Source organism: Pteropus vampyrus, unplaced genomic scaffold (genome assembly GCF_000151845.1).
Source record: "Pteropus vampyrus isolate Shadow unplaced genomic scaffold, Pvam_2.0 Scaffold297, whole genome shotgun sequence".
Classification (NCBI taxonomy): domain Eukaryota; kingdom Metazoa; phylum Chordata; class Mammalia; order Chiroptera; family Pteropodidae; genus Pteropus; species Pteropus vampyrus.
Window position 1 is genome coordinate 1,792,803 of NW_011889078.1, and position 17,317 is coordinate 1,810,119.

General features: G+C 36.6%; 1 protein-coding gene across 8 annotated transcripts in view; it reads right to left on the reverse strand.

Annotated features, from left to right (window-relative positions):
- HECTD1 (HECT domain E3 ubiquitin protein ligase 1) overlaps positions 1-6,596 on the reverse strand; it is an 81,833-nt gene extending 75,237 nt beyond the window's left edge. For 2 of the 8 annotated variants that reach the window (XM_011376403.2, XM_011376401.2), the window contains exons 1-2: positions 6,226-6,595; positions 4,654-4,918 (exon numbers count right to left, since the gene is read on the reverse strand). In XM_011376403.2, coding sequence (XP_011374705.1) covers positions 4,654-4,793 — 140 coding nt within the window. In that variant the 5' untranslated portion in view covers positions 4,794-4,918; positions 6,226-6,595. Of the gene's footprint in view, positions 1-4,653; positions 4,919-5,624; positions 5,794-6,225 lie in introns of those variants that run through there. The other 6 variants (XM_023521163.1, XM_011376404.2, XM_023521160.1 and 3 more) reach the window with 5 other exon arrangements.
- Between the last annotated feature and the right edge of the window lie 10,721 nt (positions 6,597-17,317).

Sequence of the window (17,317 nt, forward strand, 5' to 3'; positions counted from 1 at the left end):
CACTACAGAATAATCTTAATGAAGCAAAAAAACTATTAATTTTACTAATCTCAATCCTCAAGTACATATATATCTTTTTAACATTCTACTCAAGGAAATAGGAAGAAAGAATAAAACACTTCCACATACCGAAGAATGATGGTTGTGTCAAGGAAGAGTACTTGTATAACCTTTAGAGAGCTGGACTAGCTAGCCGTGTAACACCATTTTTACTTGAATGAACTTCAGAGGAACTGTGGTTATTCAGACTTGGATATCTGGCAAACATTTTCTCAAAAATTAATGAAGTAAGCCTTCCACTTCAAGGAAAACAATTTGACAGTATCTGCTGCCAATGATAACTTCCAAGTGTTCAAGCAAAAATTAGAATTTTAGAAAACCTGTTATCTGCCACCATGAGCCTGACAGCTTCCCAATACTGTCTGCTGAAATCAGCAGTCATATTAGCAAATGTTTGCGATACTGTAGAATGATATGTCAACATTTGGAATATCTGTATAACTCAGTAGGTCAATATTTTTCATATGCCCAGTGTATTATTTTACTCACTTAAACATAGGTTAAAAATCCAGTCAATGTACAAGACAAATAGATTCTAATGTAGCAAGGGTATAAAAAGTTCATTAATACGGCAGAATTCACACTATAACTAACCCCTTAAGAAACTATCGCTTTTATAGTTTAGTATGGTATCAAAGGGGAATATCCATAATTATGTAAAAATTCATTACAACATTCCTCCCTTTTCCAACTACATCTATGGAGAATGATTTTTTTTTTCAATCAAAACAACATAATGCAACTAAATGCAGAAGCAGATCAGAATCCAGCCAAATCCAAACTCATGATCTCAGTCCCTTGAAACATGTTCTTTTTCCAGTGTTCTCTCACTGAATGGCATAATCATCCATTGTAACCTCAGTCATCCATAATACCTCCTGCTTTCCCATTCTCATATCCAACCAATCAACAAATCCTATTTTACCTCCTAAATCTATCTCAAATCCACTTTCTACTTTTATAACAACAATCGTCTCCTTCTGGATCATAACCTACCAAGTCTATAAGCATTTGTTCTTTCTGTCCTCTCCATCCATCTATTCTATATAAAGCAGGTAACGTTTTTTAAAAGACAAATTTAATCATATCTCTCACTCTTTCACAGGACTTCAATGCTTTGCTGTTGCTCTTAAGATAAAAACAAAACAAAAGCTTTACTTAATGTGCACAGAAGACTCCATCTGATCTTGACTCTACCTTCAATGCGACCTTCAAGCAACTCTTCCTTGCCCCAGTCACACTAGCTTTGTCCAAGTTCCTCAATCATGTCATGCTTAATCCCACTTCAAATTCTTCACAAACTGCTTTCCTTTTGAACACCCTTCTACCTCACCTCCTCATACTTCATCTCATAAACTCTTACCCTTCTATCCCTAAAACCACTTCCTCAAGAAGGCCGCTCTGACCATGTCCCTGTTATATGCTGTCATAGCACCCTGAACTTTTCCAAGATGGCACGTACTACAGTTTGTGATCACAATTTTATAATTATTTAATAGCTGTCTTCCCTATAAGACTATTAGGCACCATAAAGGCAAAGACTGTACCTGTTTTGGTCATCACAATATCTCTAACACCTGACAAAAAATAAGAAGACCTTTAAGCCTTGTCTTGTTATAAGTATTATTCATCTTTTACTATAAATATACAACAGGAGGTTTTTACTACTGTGTTCAACAACTTTGGAAGCCAGACTCAAGGCAGTCTCCCTTGGGATATCTCTCAAAGGATACACTAGGAGAATGAGTAATGGTGGTTGCCTCTAGAGAGGAAAACTGATTAGCCAAGAGACAGGAAAGGGAGAGACTTTTTTTTTAATGTATATCATTTTGTGCCTTCATAATTAAATAAAACGATTATTTTTTAAACAGAGCCTTCTAGTACCTAAAAGCACTATCCCAAATATTCTATCTTTGAGATATTCTGGGGAGATCTTAGATTCCTCCCAGAAAAAAAAATCACTTTAAAATTATATTATATAAAGATTTAGTAGCAAGATCTACAGCTGCCCAGGATTTATCTACATATAACAATATGTATGATGATTATCTATTTTAATGTGGATGCAAAGTACTCATCATTTATAACATTAAACTTAAAACATATTAAATTTAACTCAATAACATGTCACAGATGAAAACAAAAACTAACCCTGAATCTGAACTTTACTTTCTAGAGCACTACTTTAAATCTAGGCATTAATAAGAAGTATCTCCACTTCACAGAAAACTTACATTCCTTAACCTAAAAAAGACTAACAAAACTGGTTAAAAAAAAAAAAGATGGAGAGCCATGTACTTACTCAGTTAAAGGAAAAGAAACATTTTATTATGTGAAAAGCACTGTGCTAGGCATTTCGCAAGTATTATCCCATTTAATCTTCACAAAAACCTGAACCCAAGTCTACCTCATTCCAAAGCCATTACTTCTACCACATCATCTGGCTTTCCTGACTAAACAGACATATAACTATTAACACAAACTAATCCAGGCAAAAACAGCTGAACATATAGAAATCTTTTGCTTTAATCAACGTAAATAAGGACTATTTGCTACTATCTTATGAAATCAAGTTGGTATGTTAGATTTTCACCAATAATCAAAATATCATCTTGCTTTTCCCCTGCCTTATTTGTTGACTGTTTCAAAGAATTTTAAAAGACTCTACAAAATCAATCAGTTTCATGAAATAAAGTCCCAAAATAAAATTCAAAACTAGATATTTAATAATAATGACACATAATAGCCCACTTTACTCAAAATACTTCTCACATACATTCTTTCCTTTACTCCTCACATGAAGCCTACCAGAAATAAGATTGCAACCATTTTAAAGGAAGAAACTAAGCTGCTCAGAAGCTAAATAACATGTAGCACACCCAAAATCTAAAGCCAGGTCTCTGATGCCATAGCCCATTCTTTCCACCTCACCAGGCTGCCTCTAGTTTAAAGGAACCAAGACCATTTTCCTTGAGACAACAAGAAAATCTGGCTTTAGAACAGAGAGCAAACTAAAGTTTAAAAAAAAAAGTCACAAATTTAATCGAATGTCTATTTTTGATAGAACAATTACTGGTATGCTACATTAAACAGGGTTGACCATTCCATTTTGAAATACTCTTTTATCTTCACTTAGTAAATAAAAAAGATAAAATGCATCTGACTTTAATTTCTTCTTTCTTAAAATTACATATTAAATATGTATAAAGTCTGGAAGGGAAAATGGAAAGAATATCAATGTTAGGATAAGAGGATATTATACAGGGATGAGTTTTATATTTTAAAAATTTCTTTTATAACTGTTTTAATATGGTAACACTTTTATTTAAGGCCATTACACATACCTCTACTATATGTTAGTACTTAATAGAAGATATGAATTGACAGTTGATTTGACTGGCAAGTATGGCTTCCTTTTTAAAATACTAAAAGTAATTCTCAGGTTACTGAAGACCCTCTAATGAAATCTATGAATACTCAAAAATCTACTTCACTTTTCTATGAATCCTGCTAAAACAAGTATCAACAGAGGGGCTAACTTATGATGTACTCAGTTTGTCAATAACAAGAACTAGTTCAAATAAATGGGCCACTAACAGACTATGATTCAGAAATCGTTTATAAAGATTTTTATCATAATAGTATACTGTGTTCATGAGATTCACAACTAAGAATTATTAATCATTCATTTACTAATTCTTCTTCAATAATTATTTATTTAAAAATGTAGACAAAAATGGTGTCAATTACAGCCTTTATTCTCACCTCAAAGAAATTAAAATAATTATACCAAATTTTATGTCAACATCTCAAACATTTTCTACTAATTACCTGAAAATGGTATTAAAACAGAAACATCTGAGTTTTCGTTTACTTATTACTGGGCTTCAAAATTGTAAATATAAAATAAACAGTAAAAACCACAAGTGTTCAGCATTCAGAAGAATGATACCAGACAAGTATCACATAAGAGGAAAAACGTGGCGTTAATGGCCAACCTAGTAATGAATTCTTTTACATTTCTGCACAATTCTACATTATAATCTCTGAATAAAATTGTTTAAACTGTCCAAACTTCAAAATCTGTTTCTAGTATTCCAAAAAGTATGCTATATGGGTAACATCCAATTTATAGCCTCAAATAAAATTTACGAACCAATGATTTGCTGGAACAAAAGTATGCTGTCATATGACTATGAAGAAATGGGCAATTGTAAATATATGTTCATTATCAATTGTATTTTCACAGCAATTTTAAGTCAATTTCTTAGCAAAGAAATAGCTACCTTTAAAGAAGATAAGTATTTGTAGTTTCCCAGTTCATAACCAAGCTATGGATTAAAACAGCATTCCCTACTAATCTCTATTCATTCAACAGACATGTATTTGTGTCTTAACAATTATTACTACTCAAGTTACTTCACCTACCAATTTTTATTTCTCAGAAAAGTATAAATTCAAAACTGCGGATACTTTTAAAAGGATAATTTTTAAACTCACTAGAGAAAATTCTACACAAACTGGAGTCAGCAAATGGTTAAAAATATGTCACTACAGCAACCCCAAAGGAAGATGATGAAGGGATGTACTTACGTTTCAAAACAGCGATCCACGTTGTCAGACATCAAAAGCAGCATGCATAGCTGTTCAAGGGCTATTAGTTGCATGTCCCTTTCATCTCCCTGTCCCATCTGTAGCCATTCCAACAATGTATCAGGATCCACATCTGCCATGGTTTTTTAAAAGCCTCTTTGCTTAAATTAAAAAACTAAAGGGGAAAAGTCCTTTCTTTAAACGTCCAAGGAGTTTAAAATTTTTTCCTTTACATCGGCTAGAACCAAATTTTCATGGTGTCCTCCTAAGAATTAGAAAAGACTCATAAGTATGTTTGGCTATAGTGCTTAATGCAGTTTTTCAACCACCCTTATTTCTCAAGTTTAACGTTCACATATCCATACTAAATAAAAACCAGTTTTGCACAAGAGTATAAGCTGATTAGGTTGCTGCTTAACTGGAAACCAGAGCTGTCTTTGTCAAAGACAGTCAAACAAGCTTCGGATCCCACTTCTGTTATCACCAACGTCTGTGCCAAAAGGCAAAAGAACACCTTACTAAAGGTTCTTTTTTTTTCCAGCAAACTTATTCCCCCCTCCTCCACTCAAAACTGTTCTTCAGATAAGGGTTAGAGTCAGTATTTTGAAGAGAGTCTTAGCACTTTGATCCAATCCCCCTCCAAATTAAGTTTCTGCTTTAAAATTACCTCTAATTTCACAAATTCTGCTGACTTCTCAATTTACTAACTGCTGTTCTTAATATGTCCAAATACAAACCATAACTAGATCTAAGATCTATCTATGAATAAAGACTTGGTTAAGAATTTTGGCAGTCTTGGCAACTGTTCTTAAAAGTTTAAAAAGAAATGCGAAAAGTAAACTGCAATGAACTAACACGTTACGGATCAGAATATAAGCCAATATATGTCCCTCGTTCCCCATAGAATGGAGCAATTAGTTTAAAAATAATAATACAAAACAGAGTAGCAGCTCCAAGAGGCAAGTCATTACCAGAACTTATAAGCGCCCTGACGAGAGGACAGCTTTGGGTCCCACGTAACCAAGCTGCAGGTGTGTGAATCCAGAGGCGGGTCCCGGTGGTCACCCAACGGGGGCGACCAGCAGAGATGATCCAACACTCCGGGCCCAGCCGAGCCCCGCACGGGGAAGCGCAAGCGCCGCGCTCCGGTTTGCCGGCATCAAACCCCGCTAAGTTAGCTACCTGTGTCTCGGAGGAGGGGGAAGTTCTAGAGGAGAAGCAGCAAGCCTCTGTGCCCGTGAAGAGGCCGCCGGGCAGGACAGCGGGTCTCCCGGGAGCGGCGCCCGGAACTCCCGAGGCCCAGCGGGTCGTCCCTGGCCTGGCCGGGCAGCAAACCCTTCTGAAGGACAAGGGGGGGCCGCCTTGGGCTCTGGCTTGGGCAAGCCGGGCCCCGGCGCGGGCAGGGCCGGGGGAGGGAAACAAAGGGGCTAAGCGGGTGAGTCGGCAGCAGCCCCGCCGACCTCGCCAGGGGCCGGGTACTCGCTCGCGGCCAGCCGCCCGGCATCCAGACCTCAGCCCTGGCCCTTCCGACCACCCTAGGAGCTCCCGCCCCTCCTCCCCTCAAGCTCTTACCGGGCTTGTAGTTCCAAAGCGCTCCAGTCCTGCACCAAGCAGGCCGCGGACAGAGCCAGGCCCGGCCGCGGCCCTCGAGTTCCCAGGAAGCCGCAGGCCGCGCAGGTCGAGCCGGGTAGGCGGCACAGGAAAAGCCGTGCCTCGTCCCTCCTCTTCCTCCGCGGGGACCTGGTGACAGGGAAGCGAGAGGTTCCCCCGACCGGCGAAAGCCAGCGCACGTCCGGTCCCCGGCACGCGGCTCCGCAGGCCCGGCAGCTCAGAGGCCCGCGCGGTGCTGCCAGCGGCGGCAGGGGGAGGCCGCGTCCATCGCGATGCCGGAGGGGGTTGGGAGGAGGGTCGGGTGAGCTGGGCGGGGAGGCTGAGGAGGGCAGGCTGAGGAGGGCAGCCGGGCTCGGCGGGGGCGGAGCAAACAGGCTCTCCCGGCAGCGACCCTGCTGGCCGCCACGTGGGGCGCTGCAGGTACCGGTCAGCCCGCAGCACCCCGGCGCCAACCGGCCGGGCGCGTCGCCGCCCCTGCCAGGCCGCTCTGGCCCCCGGGGCCTCAGACTCCGTCGGCCTTCTCGACTGGCGCTCCTCTACCCAATGTCCCGGCGTCTTTACGCTCCGCCGTCAATGCGAGCGCGCTCCCAGCACCCCGAGCACACTGGTGCTGGCCGCCCAGCTAGTTTCGCACGGCGTCTACACACGTAGCGCGTTCCTGCTGAAGGCCCCGTGCTGCGCGTCAAAGCTGCTGCCCAACCTGTCCTTACCCAGCCTCCAGCCCCGGCGACCTGTGCTCCGCCTCGAGCGACCCCCTCCTCGCCGCCCGTCACCCCTCCTCGCGCACGGAAGTGCGTCGCGGGAGGAAAAGCGACTCCCTTCGGTCCATGGAGGCAAACCGCCCAGCTGTGCACCAGAAAGGGAAACCTTTCACCACATCCCTAGGAAGTAAATATTATCGAGTATTATCTCCATTGTACGGTTGTGAGAACCGAGGCTCCAAAATGCGTAAATCCAGATCCATTGGCGTCCCCAGTAAGCAACGGCGCGGAGAGTGTGCTTTCGACTCCTTTGGGTTGAGGTCTCAAGTATGTCCGAGGTTATTCCCTTCAAACGTTTTCTTTCACACGCACTTAAAATAAAATATGCCTTCTTATAGGACGTACTTGGAGATAGGATGTAATTAATTGGAAATGTAAATATAGCTTTTTTAAAATCAAGAAATGAATCCCTTGATTTAAGATAAACCCATGCCCCAGACACTCCCCCTATACTTTTTCATCTTTTAAACAAAAATGAATATTACATGATAGTATTCGAGACGTGTTCTTTTAAGCAATCAGAGAAGCCGATACCTATGGTTAACGAACCAGTATTTTGGAAATCACAGATTTGCACTTCAGAAATCTATAAGCACATGTACCCCTGTCGCAAGGAATGGTCCATAGGTCTCCTGCTAACAGATCCAGAGAACGGTAAAGAATTACACTATCTTGTCACAACTACAAAAAAATGAGAATAATTATTTGGGAGCTATGAATGTGTCTTGGAGCTGCCAGGAAAATATTAAAGAAGAAAGTAGCATTTTTTCTGGACCTTGAAGAATGGGTAGGAATGTGGACACAGCAAGGGAAAGGAAAGATTACCAGCAACTTGATATGGTTTGAGATAAAGGAAAGAGGACCTGTGCCCCAAGCAAAGAACACTCATTAAGCAAAGAGGAGAAGAGAAGGTAAGGGCTAAAGTATGCAGGGCCTTGAATGTGGGGTGGGGGTTGGGGGGGGGATCAGAATTTAGGCCAAGGTAACAAGTTCTGGACCAGAACTTTGACACTGGAAAAATTAGAGTCTTAGAAAGATTGATTTATAGAGCAAGAGTGTCCAGAATGGCTAAAAGGAGCTATCTAGACAAGGAGATTGCTGGAAGGTTGCCGCAATCCTCCAGTAGTGGAAAGAGGAAGGGCCTAGGTATTGACCATAAGAATGGACAAGATTACATCTTAAAAATATGTTTTTTTAAGTATATCAGAAATTAAACAATTAAATTTGTTTTTTAACTTACAGAAAGGACTTGAGCTAGGAAAATGACGATGCTGTTAACAGAAACGAACAGAAAAAGAGACTACTTTGTACTAAGTTTTTAAGGTATATTTTCCTTTATTCCTTCACCATCTTCATTTCTACTACCCACTTTCTGCTTATCAAAAAAAAAAAATACTGTGACTTTTATTATAATTCTATTATTTTAATATTTTTAAATTAAAATACGAGATCCCAGAACAAGAATATTAAAGGAAAGGAATAAAGCCCTGAAGAAAACAGAAGATCCAGATGAAGGCAACTGACTATACTTAAATATATGTCCCAAGAAACCAGGATATGTTTACAAGCTAATATCTCACCTCAATGTCAAAATATATGAATAATGGACATTGAGACTTCCTAGGTGCAAGACACAGTATAAGGCACAGTAAATCACAGACTGCATCTTTGATAAACTATAAAAGTCTAGGGGAAAGTAGATACAAACACACTTCCCATGTCAGTATCTGTGATAGTACTTATCACATAATATTATCAGGTACACTGGGAATATCAAGGACATGATGGCATGTCAGATGGCTTCAACAATGATGTGTGAACTTGATCTCAAATGTTAGATATTGGAGCTGGCCAGACCTTAGGAAGACCATGTGGAGACTCGGCATAAAGGTATAAAGTGACCTCCTCTTGGGGGAGCAGAGAAACAGGCTGCCTTTTGGCCCTACTTCCATGAAGGATCCTGATGAAGGGATCACAGTCACTGGGATCTATTCACAAGATCAAAAAGGAAAAAAAAAAAAATTGAATCTTATAGTATAGAATGAATATATTTGTATCTAAGATTTGAAAGAAAATCTTGCCAAATGCCTTCTTAAAATTTACTTACTTCAACTGTGGCATCCAATAATAATATTTGGGAAAGTTTGGTAAAATATATATATAGAGAGAGAAATTCTTCTGAAATTTTTGCAACATTTTTTTATGTCTAAAGTCATTTAATAATTAAAAGTTAAAAACCAAGACAGTATGTTTAGCTTGAGATGACTAATTCTTAGTAATGCTGTCTTCTAGGAATCAATCTTCTAAAGATTCAAAATGATGTACCTAAAAATAAATTCTAGAATTTTGACAATTTTTTACAAGATTCCCCTTCTCTACCATATATCCCTTGGTAGTGAAGACAAAAACCAAATAATAGTTGTAAAAGTTGTATGCTTTATGTTCCTAATTAAGTTGTTTTTGCTCCAAGGCTAAAAACCCTTCTATAATTTGCTAACTCTTTGTAAACATTCTGTACCTTTTGTCTTAAGGAAAATTATTCTTGACAATAAATAAAAAGATTGATACTCTTTATTAGCATACTTGAGTGCATAATGATTATTTTATAAGCTTAGTTAAAAGTAGGATGGGAGTTGGGAGGCTAGATAAAAAATATAAAGGGGTTAAGAGATACAAATGGGTAGTTACAAAATAGTCACAGGATATAAAATACAGCATAGGGATATAGTCAATAATATTGTAATAAAGATGTGTGGTGCCAGGTGGGTACTAGATCACGTTGTAAGTTATATAAATGCCTAACCACTATGCTGTACACTTGAAACTAATGTAATATTGACTGTCAATGGTAATTGAAAAATATAAAATTTTTAAAGATTTAAATTTAAAAAGAGAAAGTAGGATCTGATTTACAAAAATTCATTCAGCAAAAAACTTTTAAGAACCTAACTTCTGTAAATAATTATATTTCCTTTTGTGTTGTTGTTTGTTCTTTTTCAACTATACACTAGAATAACAGCCTTCACTTTTGCACATGCTTTTATTTATATCATCTGGGCTTACAGTTTGACCCACCTTGCATGATAGCTAATGCTCTATTGTGCAATGCTTTATAAGTAAAGAAACTGAAGCTCAGAGAGGGTAAGTGACTTCTTCAAAGGTACTTAGCAAGTCCCCAGTAGCACCAAGGCTGGAACCAAAATCTGCTAACTCCCAGTAGACCGCTTTTTCTCTAGGTTAAGTGCTACCCCTCTGCATTAGTTTCAAAGGGCTGCTGTAACAAATTACCACACATTTAGTGGTTTAAAACAACAGAAATTTATCCTCTCAGAGTTCTGGAGGCAAGAAGTCCAAAATTAAGGTTGACACACTCCCCTCTAAAGTCTCTAGAGGAAGATCATTCCTTCTGCTCTCAGCTTCTGATGACTCTAGGCATTTCTTGGCTTGTGGCTGCATAACTCCAGTCTCTGCCTCCGTCTTCACTTGGCCTTATCCTCTTCTCCCTGTCTGTCCATTGTGTACCTTTCATAAGAATACTTGTCATTGTATTTAGGGCCTATGGTAGCTCTTATTTGCAGATCCCTCACCCAGATGTACTTGTGTGCAGGTTGTGTGTTTTTTGTTGAGTTTTAGATGTTCACCTTATCGTTGTTTCAAGGGGAGATATCTAGGGATGTCTCTCACTCCATGATGTTTCTGATTTCATTCCTATATGTTTTTATTACAGATTCTAAAGTGTGTATTAGGGGGAAAACCTATATAATAATTGTACAAATTTACAGTTTTCTCTTCTGGATATTTGCTATTAAGGAATTTTTGTTAATTGTTTTTATCTATGATAATTGTATAATGATTATATTTTCTGAAAAATACAGAGACCCATACATACAAAAATATTTACAGATAAAATATGATAACTAGGATTTGCTTTAAAATAATTTGAAGGGACAGTGGATAGAGTATAGATGAAACACAGTTGGCCATGTATTGAGGATAGCTATTGAATTTGGGTCTTAGGTACATAGGGGTTCATGATACTAGTATCTGTATTTTTGTGTATGTTTGAAAATCCCATAAAAATGGTTATTAAAAAATATATGGGAGGTCTAGGAAAATGAAGGAAGCAATATTGACATACTGGTTTTTGAGACAATCTGATAGAAATGTCTCTTAATTTTAAATTATGGCATCATTTAACTTAATATTTATGCAGAGAGATCGCTATAGTTATTTATTTAAGGTTTTTAAAACTCAAAATAGTTTAAGTGTGTTCCTGTATTTTCTGTTACATTGTAAATTAAAGATAGGTAACATTCTAAGGGGAAAAGAAAGGAAAGATATCTTTAAAATTGATTTACAAACACTTATACAGAGCTTACTATGTGCAGGCACCCTTTTATGTGCTTTACAATTACTAATTCATTTAATCCTCCTAACAACCCTACAAGGAAGATAATGTTATTGGCTCCATTTTACAGATGGAGAAATCAAGGCCTATAGAGATTAAGTTACCTGTGCAAGGTCACATAGCTGGTAAACAACAAAAGTGGGCTTTGAATCCAGAAAGCCTGACTGCAGAATCTCCTAGCCTCATACTCTGCTATCTCTCTGGATTAAATGATTTTCCCCCTGTGGTAAAAAGAAATGCACCTTAAGGAATCAAACCTGAGGAAATCATAATATTAGTGCAGAAAAATAAATATACTAAGATGTGTTATTACATCATTTTTGTATTTATTAAGTATTGAAAATAGCCTGCATGTCCCATCAATAGGAAAGTGAACAAATCTGCACAGTTTCATCTAACTTGTGCAGATGCTGAAAAGAAGGCTGACTGACTTAGAAAAATGACAAATATTTCGAACTACATTAGAAAGTTGCAGAATCATAAACCCATTAAGATCCTATTTAAAATCTCTATATAATAGACTTAATAAACATAAAGGGAGAAGTTTAAAAGAATATACATCAAACTGTTAAGTGATTTCCTCTGAAAAGTGGATTAGAAGAAAGGGAATAAGGGAGAGCACTTTGATTTTTTATTTCATATCCCTTTTTAGTGTTTGAATGTTTCTTAAAATCATTTTTGTAAGTAAAATTTTTTAATATAATGCATACAGACACTAAAAAATTCAATAGAGTAAAAAGAAAAACAATAATCACCTACTACCTTGAGATTATTATTAACATTTTGGCCTTTTTTCTAGACATAAATATAAACATATATAAAATCCTATGTATCCCAGATTGTGATCATATTATTAAACAGTATAAAGTTAATGTAACATTTAACAAGTCTTAAATCCTTTTATTAGACTTCTTATAGCACCACCAAAGTTCAAAATTCATCTATCTCCCTCCAAACTCATGTGTTATTCAAAGTGTCCTTTTTTTATTTCTTGCATCAGCTAACTAAAAAAGCCTCAGGGCCAGGCCTTGATTACCTGAGCCAGGATAACTAGCTGCTTTACTTCAGCCATGTGGGTTAAACTTTTACTCCCAGAGATCAGTGTGTCTGCTGTAGCAGAGTCAAAGTGGGGGCAAGGGCAGTTATTTAAGTAAAGTTGCTTAGGATAAGAATCCATCTAGGTCAGGGATCCCTAAACCCCACATCCACCCTGGGCCACAGACCAGTACGGGTCTGTGGCCTAATAAGAACCTATTCACACAGCAGAAGGTGAGCAGCTAGGGAGCAAGCAAAGCTTCATCTGTATTTGCAACTGCTCTTCAAGCTAGCATCACTGCTTCAGCTCCAACTCAGATCATCAAGCATTATATTCTCATGGGAGCACCAGTCCCTGGTGCAAAAAAGGTTGGGGACTGCTGCTCTAGGTCATTCAAAACCAAAATTACCTTTTATTTTCCAGGGGGTCATTTGCCATTGATTATCTGAGTTCTTGTCTATAAGACTTAGGAAGGTAAATCAGAATTTAATATAAACTTGGAGACCAGGGCATAGTGTTTGATAGACTAGGTAAATGCCAATGGTTTGATAACACTCGCAGACTACATATATATGTGTTATGAACGTGGGAATGTGTATATGGTGAGGTAGTCTAGCAATTAAGGCAGGGAGATTCTTGACCAAGGAATTTAACCACCAAGCTTTCAAGGAAATTTTATCTGTACTAGTTTTACTTTGAAAATCTTCATGACTATATTACTTCAAGGTTATTTATTATTCAGTTTCTTTAGGTTTATATTCAGTTTTCTGATGTGTGCATCATATATACATATATAAGATTTATATATATATAAATGTGTGTATATCATATATGTGTATATATAAACTTTTAATTATAGCTTTATTAAAATATAATTCATATACCATGAAGTTCATCCTTTTAAAGTGTACAGTTCAGTGGTTTTTAGTATATTCACAAAGATGTGCATCAGTTACCACTATTTAAAGACAATTCACACCCATTATCAGTCACCCCACATTCCCTTGAACCCCCAGTCCCTGGAAACCACTATTCTATTTTCTATCTCTATGAATTTGCCTACTCTGAATATAAGTGGTATTTAAATGGTATCATACATCATGTGGCTTTTTATATCTGACTTCCCATTCAGCATAATGTATTCCTTTTTATGGCTGAACAGTATTCCATTGTATGAATATACCATTTTTTCTTCATCTGTTCATCAGTTCATGGACATTTGGGCTGTTTCCAGGTTTTGACTATTATGACTAATGCTGCTATGAACATCCATGTATGTACAAAGTTTTTGGTAGACATATACATTTTCAGTTCTCTTGGGTATATACCTAGGAGTGGAACTGTTGAGTCATATTGTTTAGCTCCTGGAGAAACTGCTAAATGTTTTCCAAAGCAGCAGTACCATTTCACATTCTCACCAACAGTGTATGAGGGTTCTACCTTGTTATAATCTGTTTTTTACTATATTTATCCCAGTGTGTGTGAAGTAGTATCTCATTATAATTTTGATTTGCATTTCCATAATGACTAATGATGTTGAGCATCTCTTATGTGCTTATTACCTCTTCATATATCTTTGGAGAAAGGTCTTTTCAAGTCCTTTGCCCTTTTTTAAATTGAGTTGTCTTTTCCTTGTTGAGTTATAGGTATTCTTTTTCTTTTTTTTTAAATATATTTATTTAAATTAGTTTCAAGTATACAGTACATTGGTTAGACATTACATTGTTCATAAAACGATTCCCCCAATTGCTCCCTCCCTCCCCTGGCCCTCCACTTAACCATCATATTAATGCTAACTGCATTCCCTGTGCTGTGCTCCCCATCCTCGTGCCCAACTATCAACTACTAAGTTGTACTTCTTTAATGAGTTGTAGGTGTGCTTTATATATTCTGGATACAAGTCCCTTGTCAAATATAAATTTGCAAATATTTTTTTTTTATTCAGTGGGTTGCCTGTATAATTTCTTGATGGTGTCCTTTGAAGCATAAAGTTTTAAATTTTTATGAAGTACAGTTTATCTGTTTTTTCTTTTGTCACTTGTGCTTCTATTATCTGAGAAACCATTGGGTAATCCAAAATCATGGAGATTTATATTTATTTTTTTCTTCTAAGGGTTTTATTGTTTACTCTTATATTTAGGTTTATGATCCACTTTGAGTTAATTTTTTTATATGTCACAACGTAGGAGTTCAACTTTATTCTTTATTGCCCATGGATATCCAGTTGTCTCAGCACCATTTGCTGAAAAGAATATCCTTTCTCATGAATTGCCATGGCACCCTTGTTGAAAATCAGCTGACCATAAATATAAAGGTTTATCCAGACTCTCAATTATGTTTCATTGATCTGAATTTCTATCCTTATTCCAGTACTACACCAGCTTGATTGCTTTAGCTTTACAGTGTGTTTTGAAATCAGAAAGTGTGAACCCTCCAACTTTTTTCTTCTTTTTCAAAATTATTTTGGCTATTCTGGATTCCTTGCATTTTCATATGAATTTTAAAATCAGCTTGTTAATTAAAAAAAACACAAAACACAACAAAAATACCAACTCTAATTTTGATAAAGATATGTTGAATATGTACATCAATTTGGGGAATATTGCCATTTTTAAAGTCTCCTAATTTATAAACATGGGATGTCTCTTCATTTAGTTAGTTCTTTTTAAATCTCTCAATGATATTTTGTAGTTTTCAGTATACAAGTTTTTTGCTTCTTTTGGTAAATCATGGAGACATTTTCATGTGTACTTGAGAAGAACGTGCAATCTGAATTTGCTGAGTGAATGTCTGTGAGGTCTAGTTGGTTTATAGTATTGTTCAACTCTTATTTCCTTGTTGATCATCTGTCTGGTTGTTATAGCCATCATTGAAAGTGGAGTTTTGAAGTCTCCAACTATTATTATTGAGTCGTCTATTTCTCCTTCAGTTTTATTAGTTTTTACTTCATGTGTTTTGAGGCTCTATTAATAGGTGCATATATATTTATAGTTGTTATGTCTTTCTGAAAGATTGACCCTTTTATCATCATGATATATCCTTCTTCGGCTCTAGAAACAATCTTTTTTCTTAAAATCCGTTTTGTCTGCTTTTGGCTACTCCAGCTCTCTTTTGGGTACTGTCTTTATGTTATATATTTTTTTCATTATTTCCCTTTCAAATAATCTTTGTCTTTGAATCCACAGTTTGTCTTTCGTAGACAGCATATAGTTGGATCATTTTTTTCATCCATTCCACCAATTTCTGCCTTTTGACTGGAGTGTTAAGTTCATTTACAGTTAATGCAATTATTAATAGTTTTTACATCTGTCATTTTGCTATTTGTCTTTTATATGTCTTATGTCTATTTTGTTGTTCTTATTCTACATTATTGTCTTCTTTTGCCTTAAATAGTTATTTTCTGGTATAGCTACAGTAATCAACATTTTAATTCCTTTGTTGTTTCTTTTACTATATGTTTTTTAGTTCTTTTCTTATTGGTTGTCCTGGGGATTACGATTAACATCTTGACTTAAAAATTTTTTTTGGATTAATACCAAGTGAATTTTAATAGTATACAAGAATTTTACACCACTATAGCTCTATTTCCTCTCCCCTATTTTGTGTTATTGTTGACATACAAATTACACCTTTATACATTGTTAACCTATACATACAGTTGTCTGCTTTATACAGATGTCTCTTAAATCAGATAAAAGAGTAAAAGTGTTATAAACAAAAATGCATTTAGACTACCTTTTATGTCTATCTATATATCAACTTTTACCAGTGTTCTCTATATCATATATTAGCTTATTTTAGGCTATTATTAAAATTTTTCAAAATATTCTGTTTACAACTGCTATTTCCCTTATATATTTCCTCCTTTCAACAGTTTTTTACACTGTAATTATCTTAAGTAATGTGGTTTAATGGAAAGACTGAGTTTTGAATTAAAAGTCCTACCATCTACTAATGGCTTCCAGTTCATTGACTGATTTTGTAAACTGGATTAAGCCATTTAGTCACTATCTGGGCTTCAATTTGCTTAACTCAAAAGTGGAGAGGATAGCATCTTGCAGTGTTTGACTACTGATTTCAAATGTAGGATTCTCTCAAGTATAAGTCCTACCACAGATGGGAGAAGTTTCCTTGTAATTCTAGTCTAGCAGCTGATATCCAGAAAAGTCAAAACCTTTATAACATTATACTGTTATATGAGTATTGCAACAACAGAGAGAAAATGACTAAGAATAAATTAAAAATTATAAAAGCTACTTCAGATGATCTATTGCTATTTGCAATATGCTTTTTTAAACAAAATTCTTCAACTTATAAATTACTTTCTAGGTACATTTCTATGAAGAAAATATAACTAAAAGAATGATCTCATGAATACGCCCCAAAATATCATAAATACCCATTCCTTAGGTAAATTCATTTTAAAAATCTAGTCATAGCCCAGCATAGGGATCAGGAATACCCCAGTCAGCCAACTATTTGAAAAGAGTCAGAGATGAGGGCGTGGGAGTGGGGAGACATGGCGAGGAACAAGGGGCTGTGGAAGGAATACCCGAGTTTTCAGAGCAGATTTACTATATTGTCTTAGTCTCATGTTTCCCTGGGTGTAAGGTCTATTCTTCCTGTCAGTTTTTGTTTTGTTTTATTTTTAGGGAATAAAATAATCATATTTACCTTGGAAGTGATTTTGAACAAGCCAGGTATTAGTTTTAAAGGGCCAGAATCACCATGATTTAGAGTATGCAACCCATTGACCCATAAAATCTATTTTGACCATTTTCCTTGACCTCACTAAAAAATAATAACTGGTAAAATGAGGTTGAAAATAATTTCTGTATACCTAGGGTT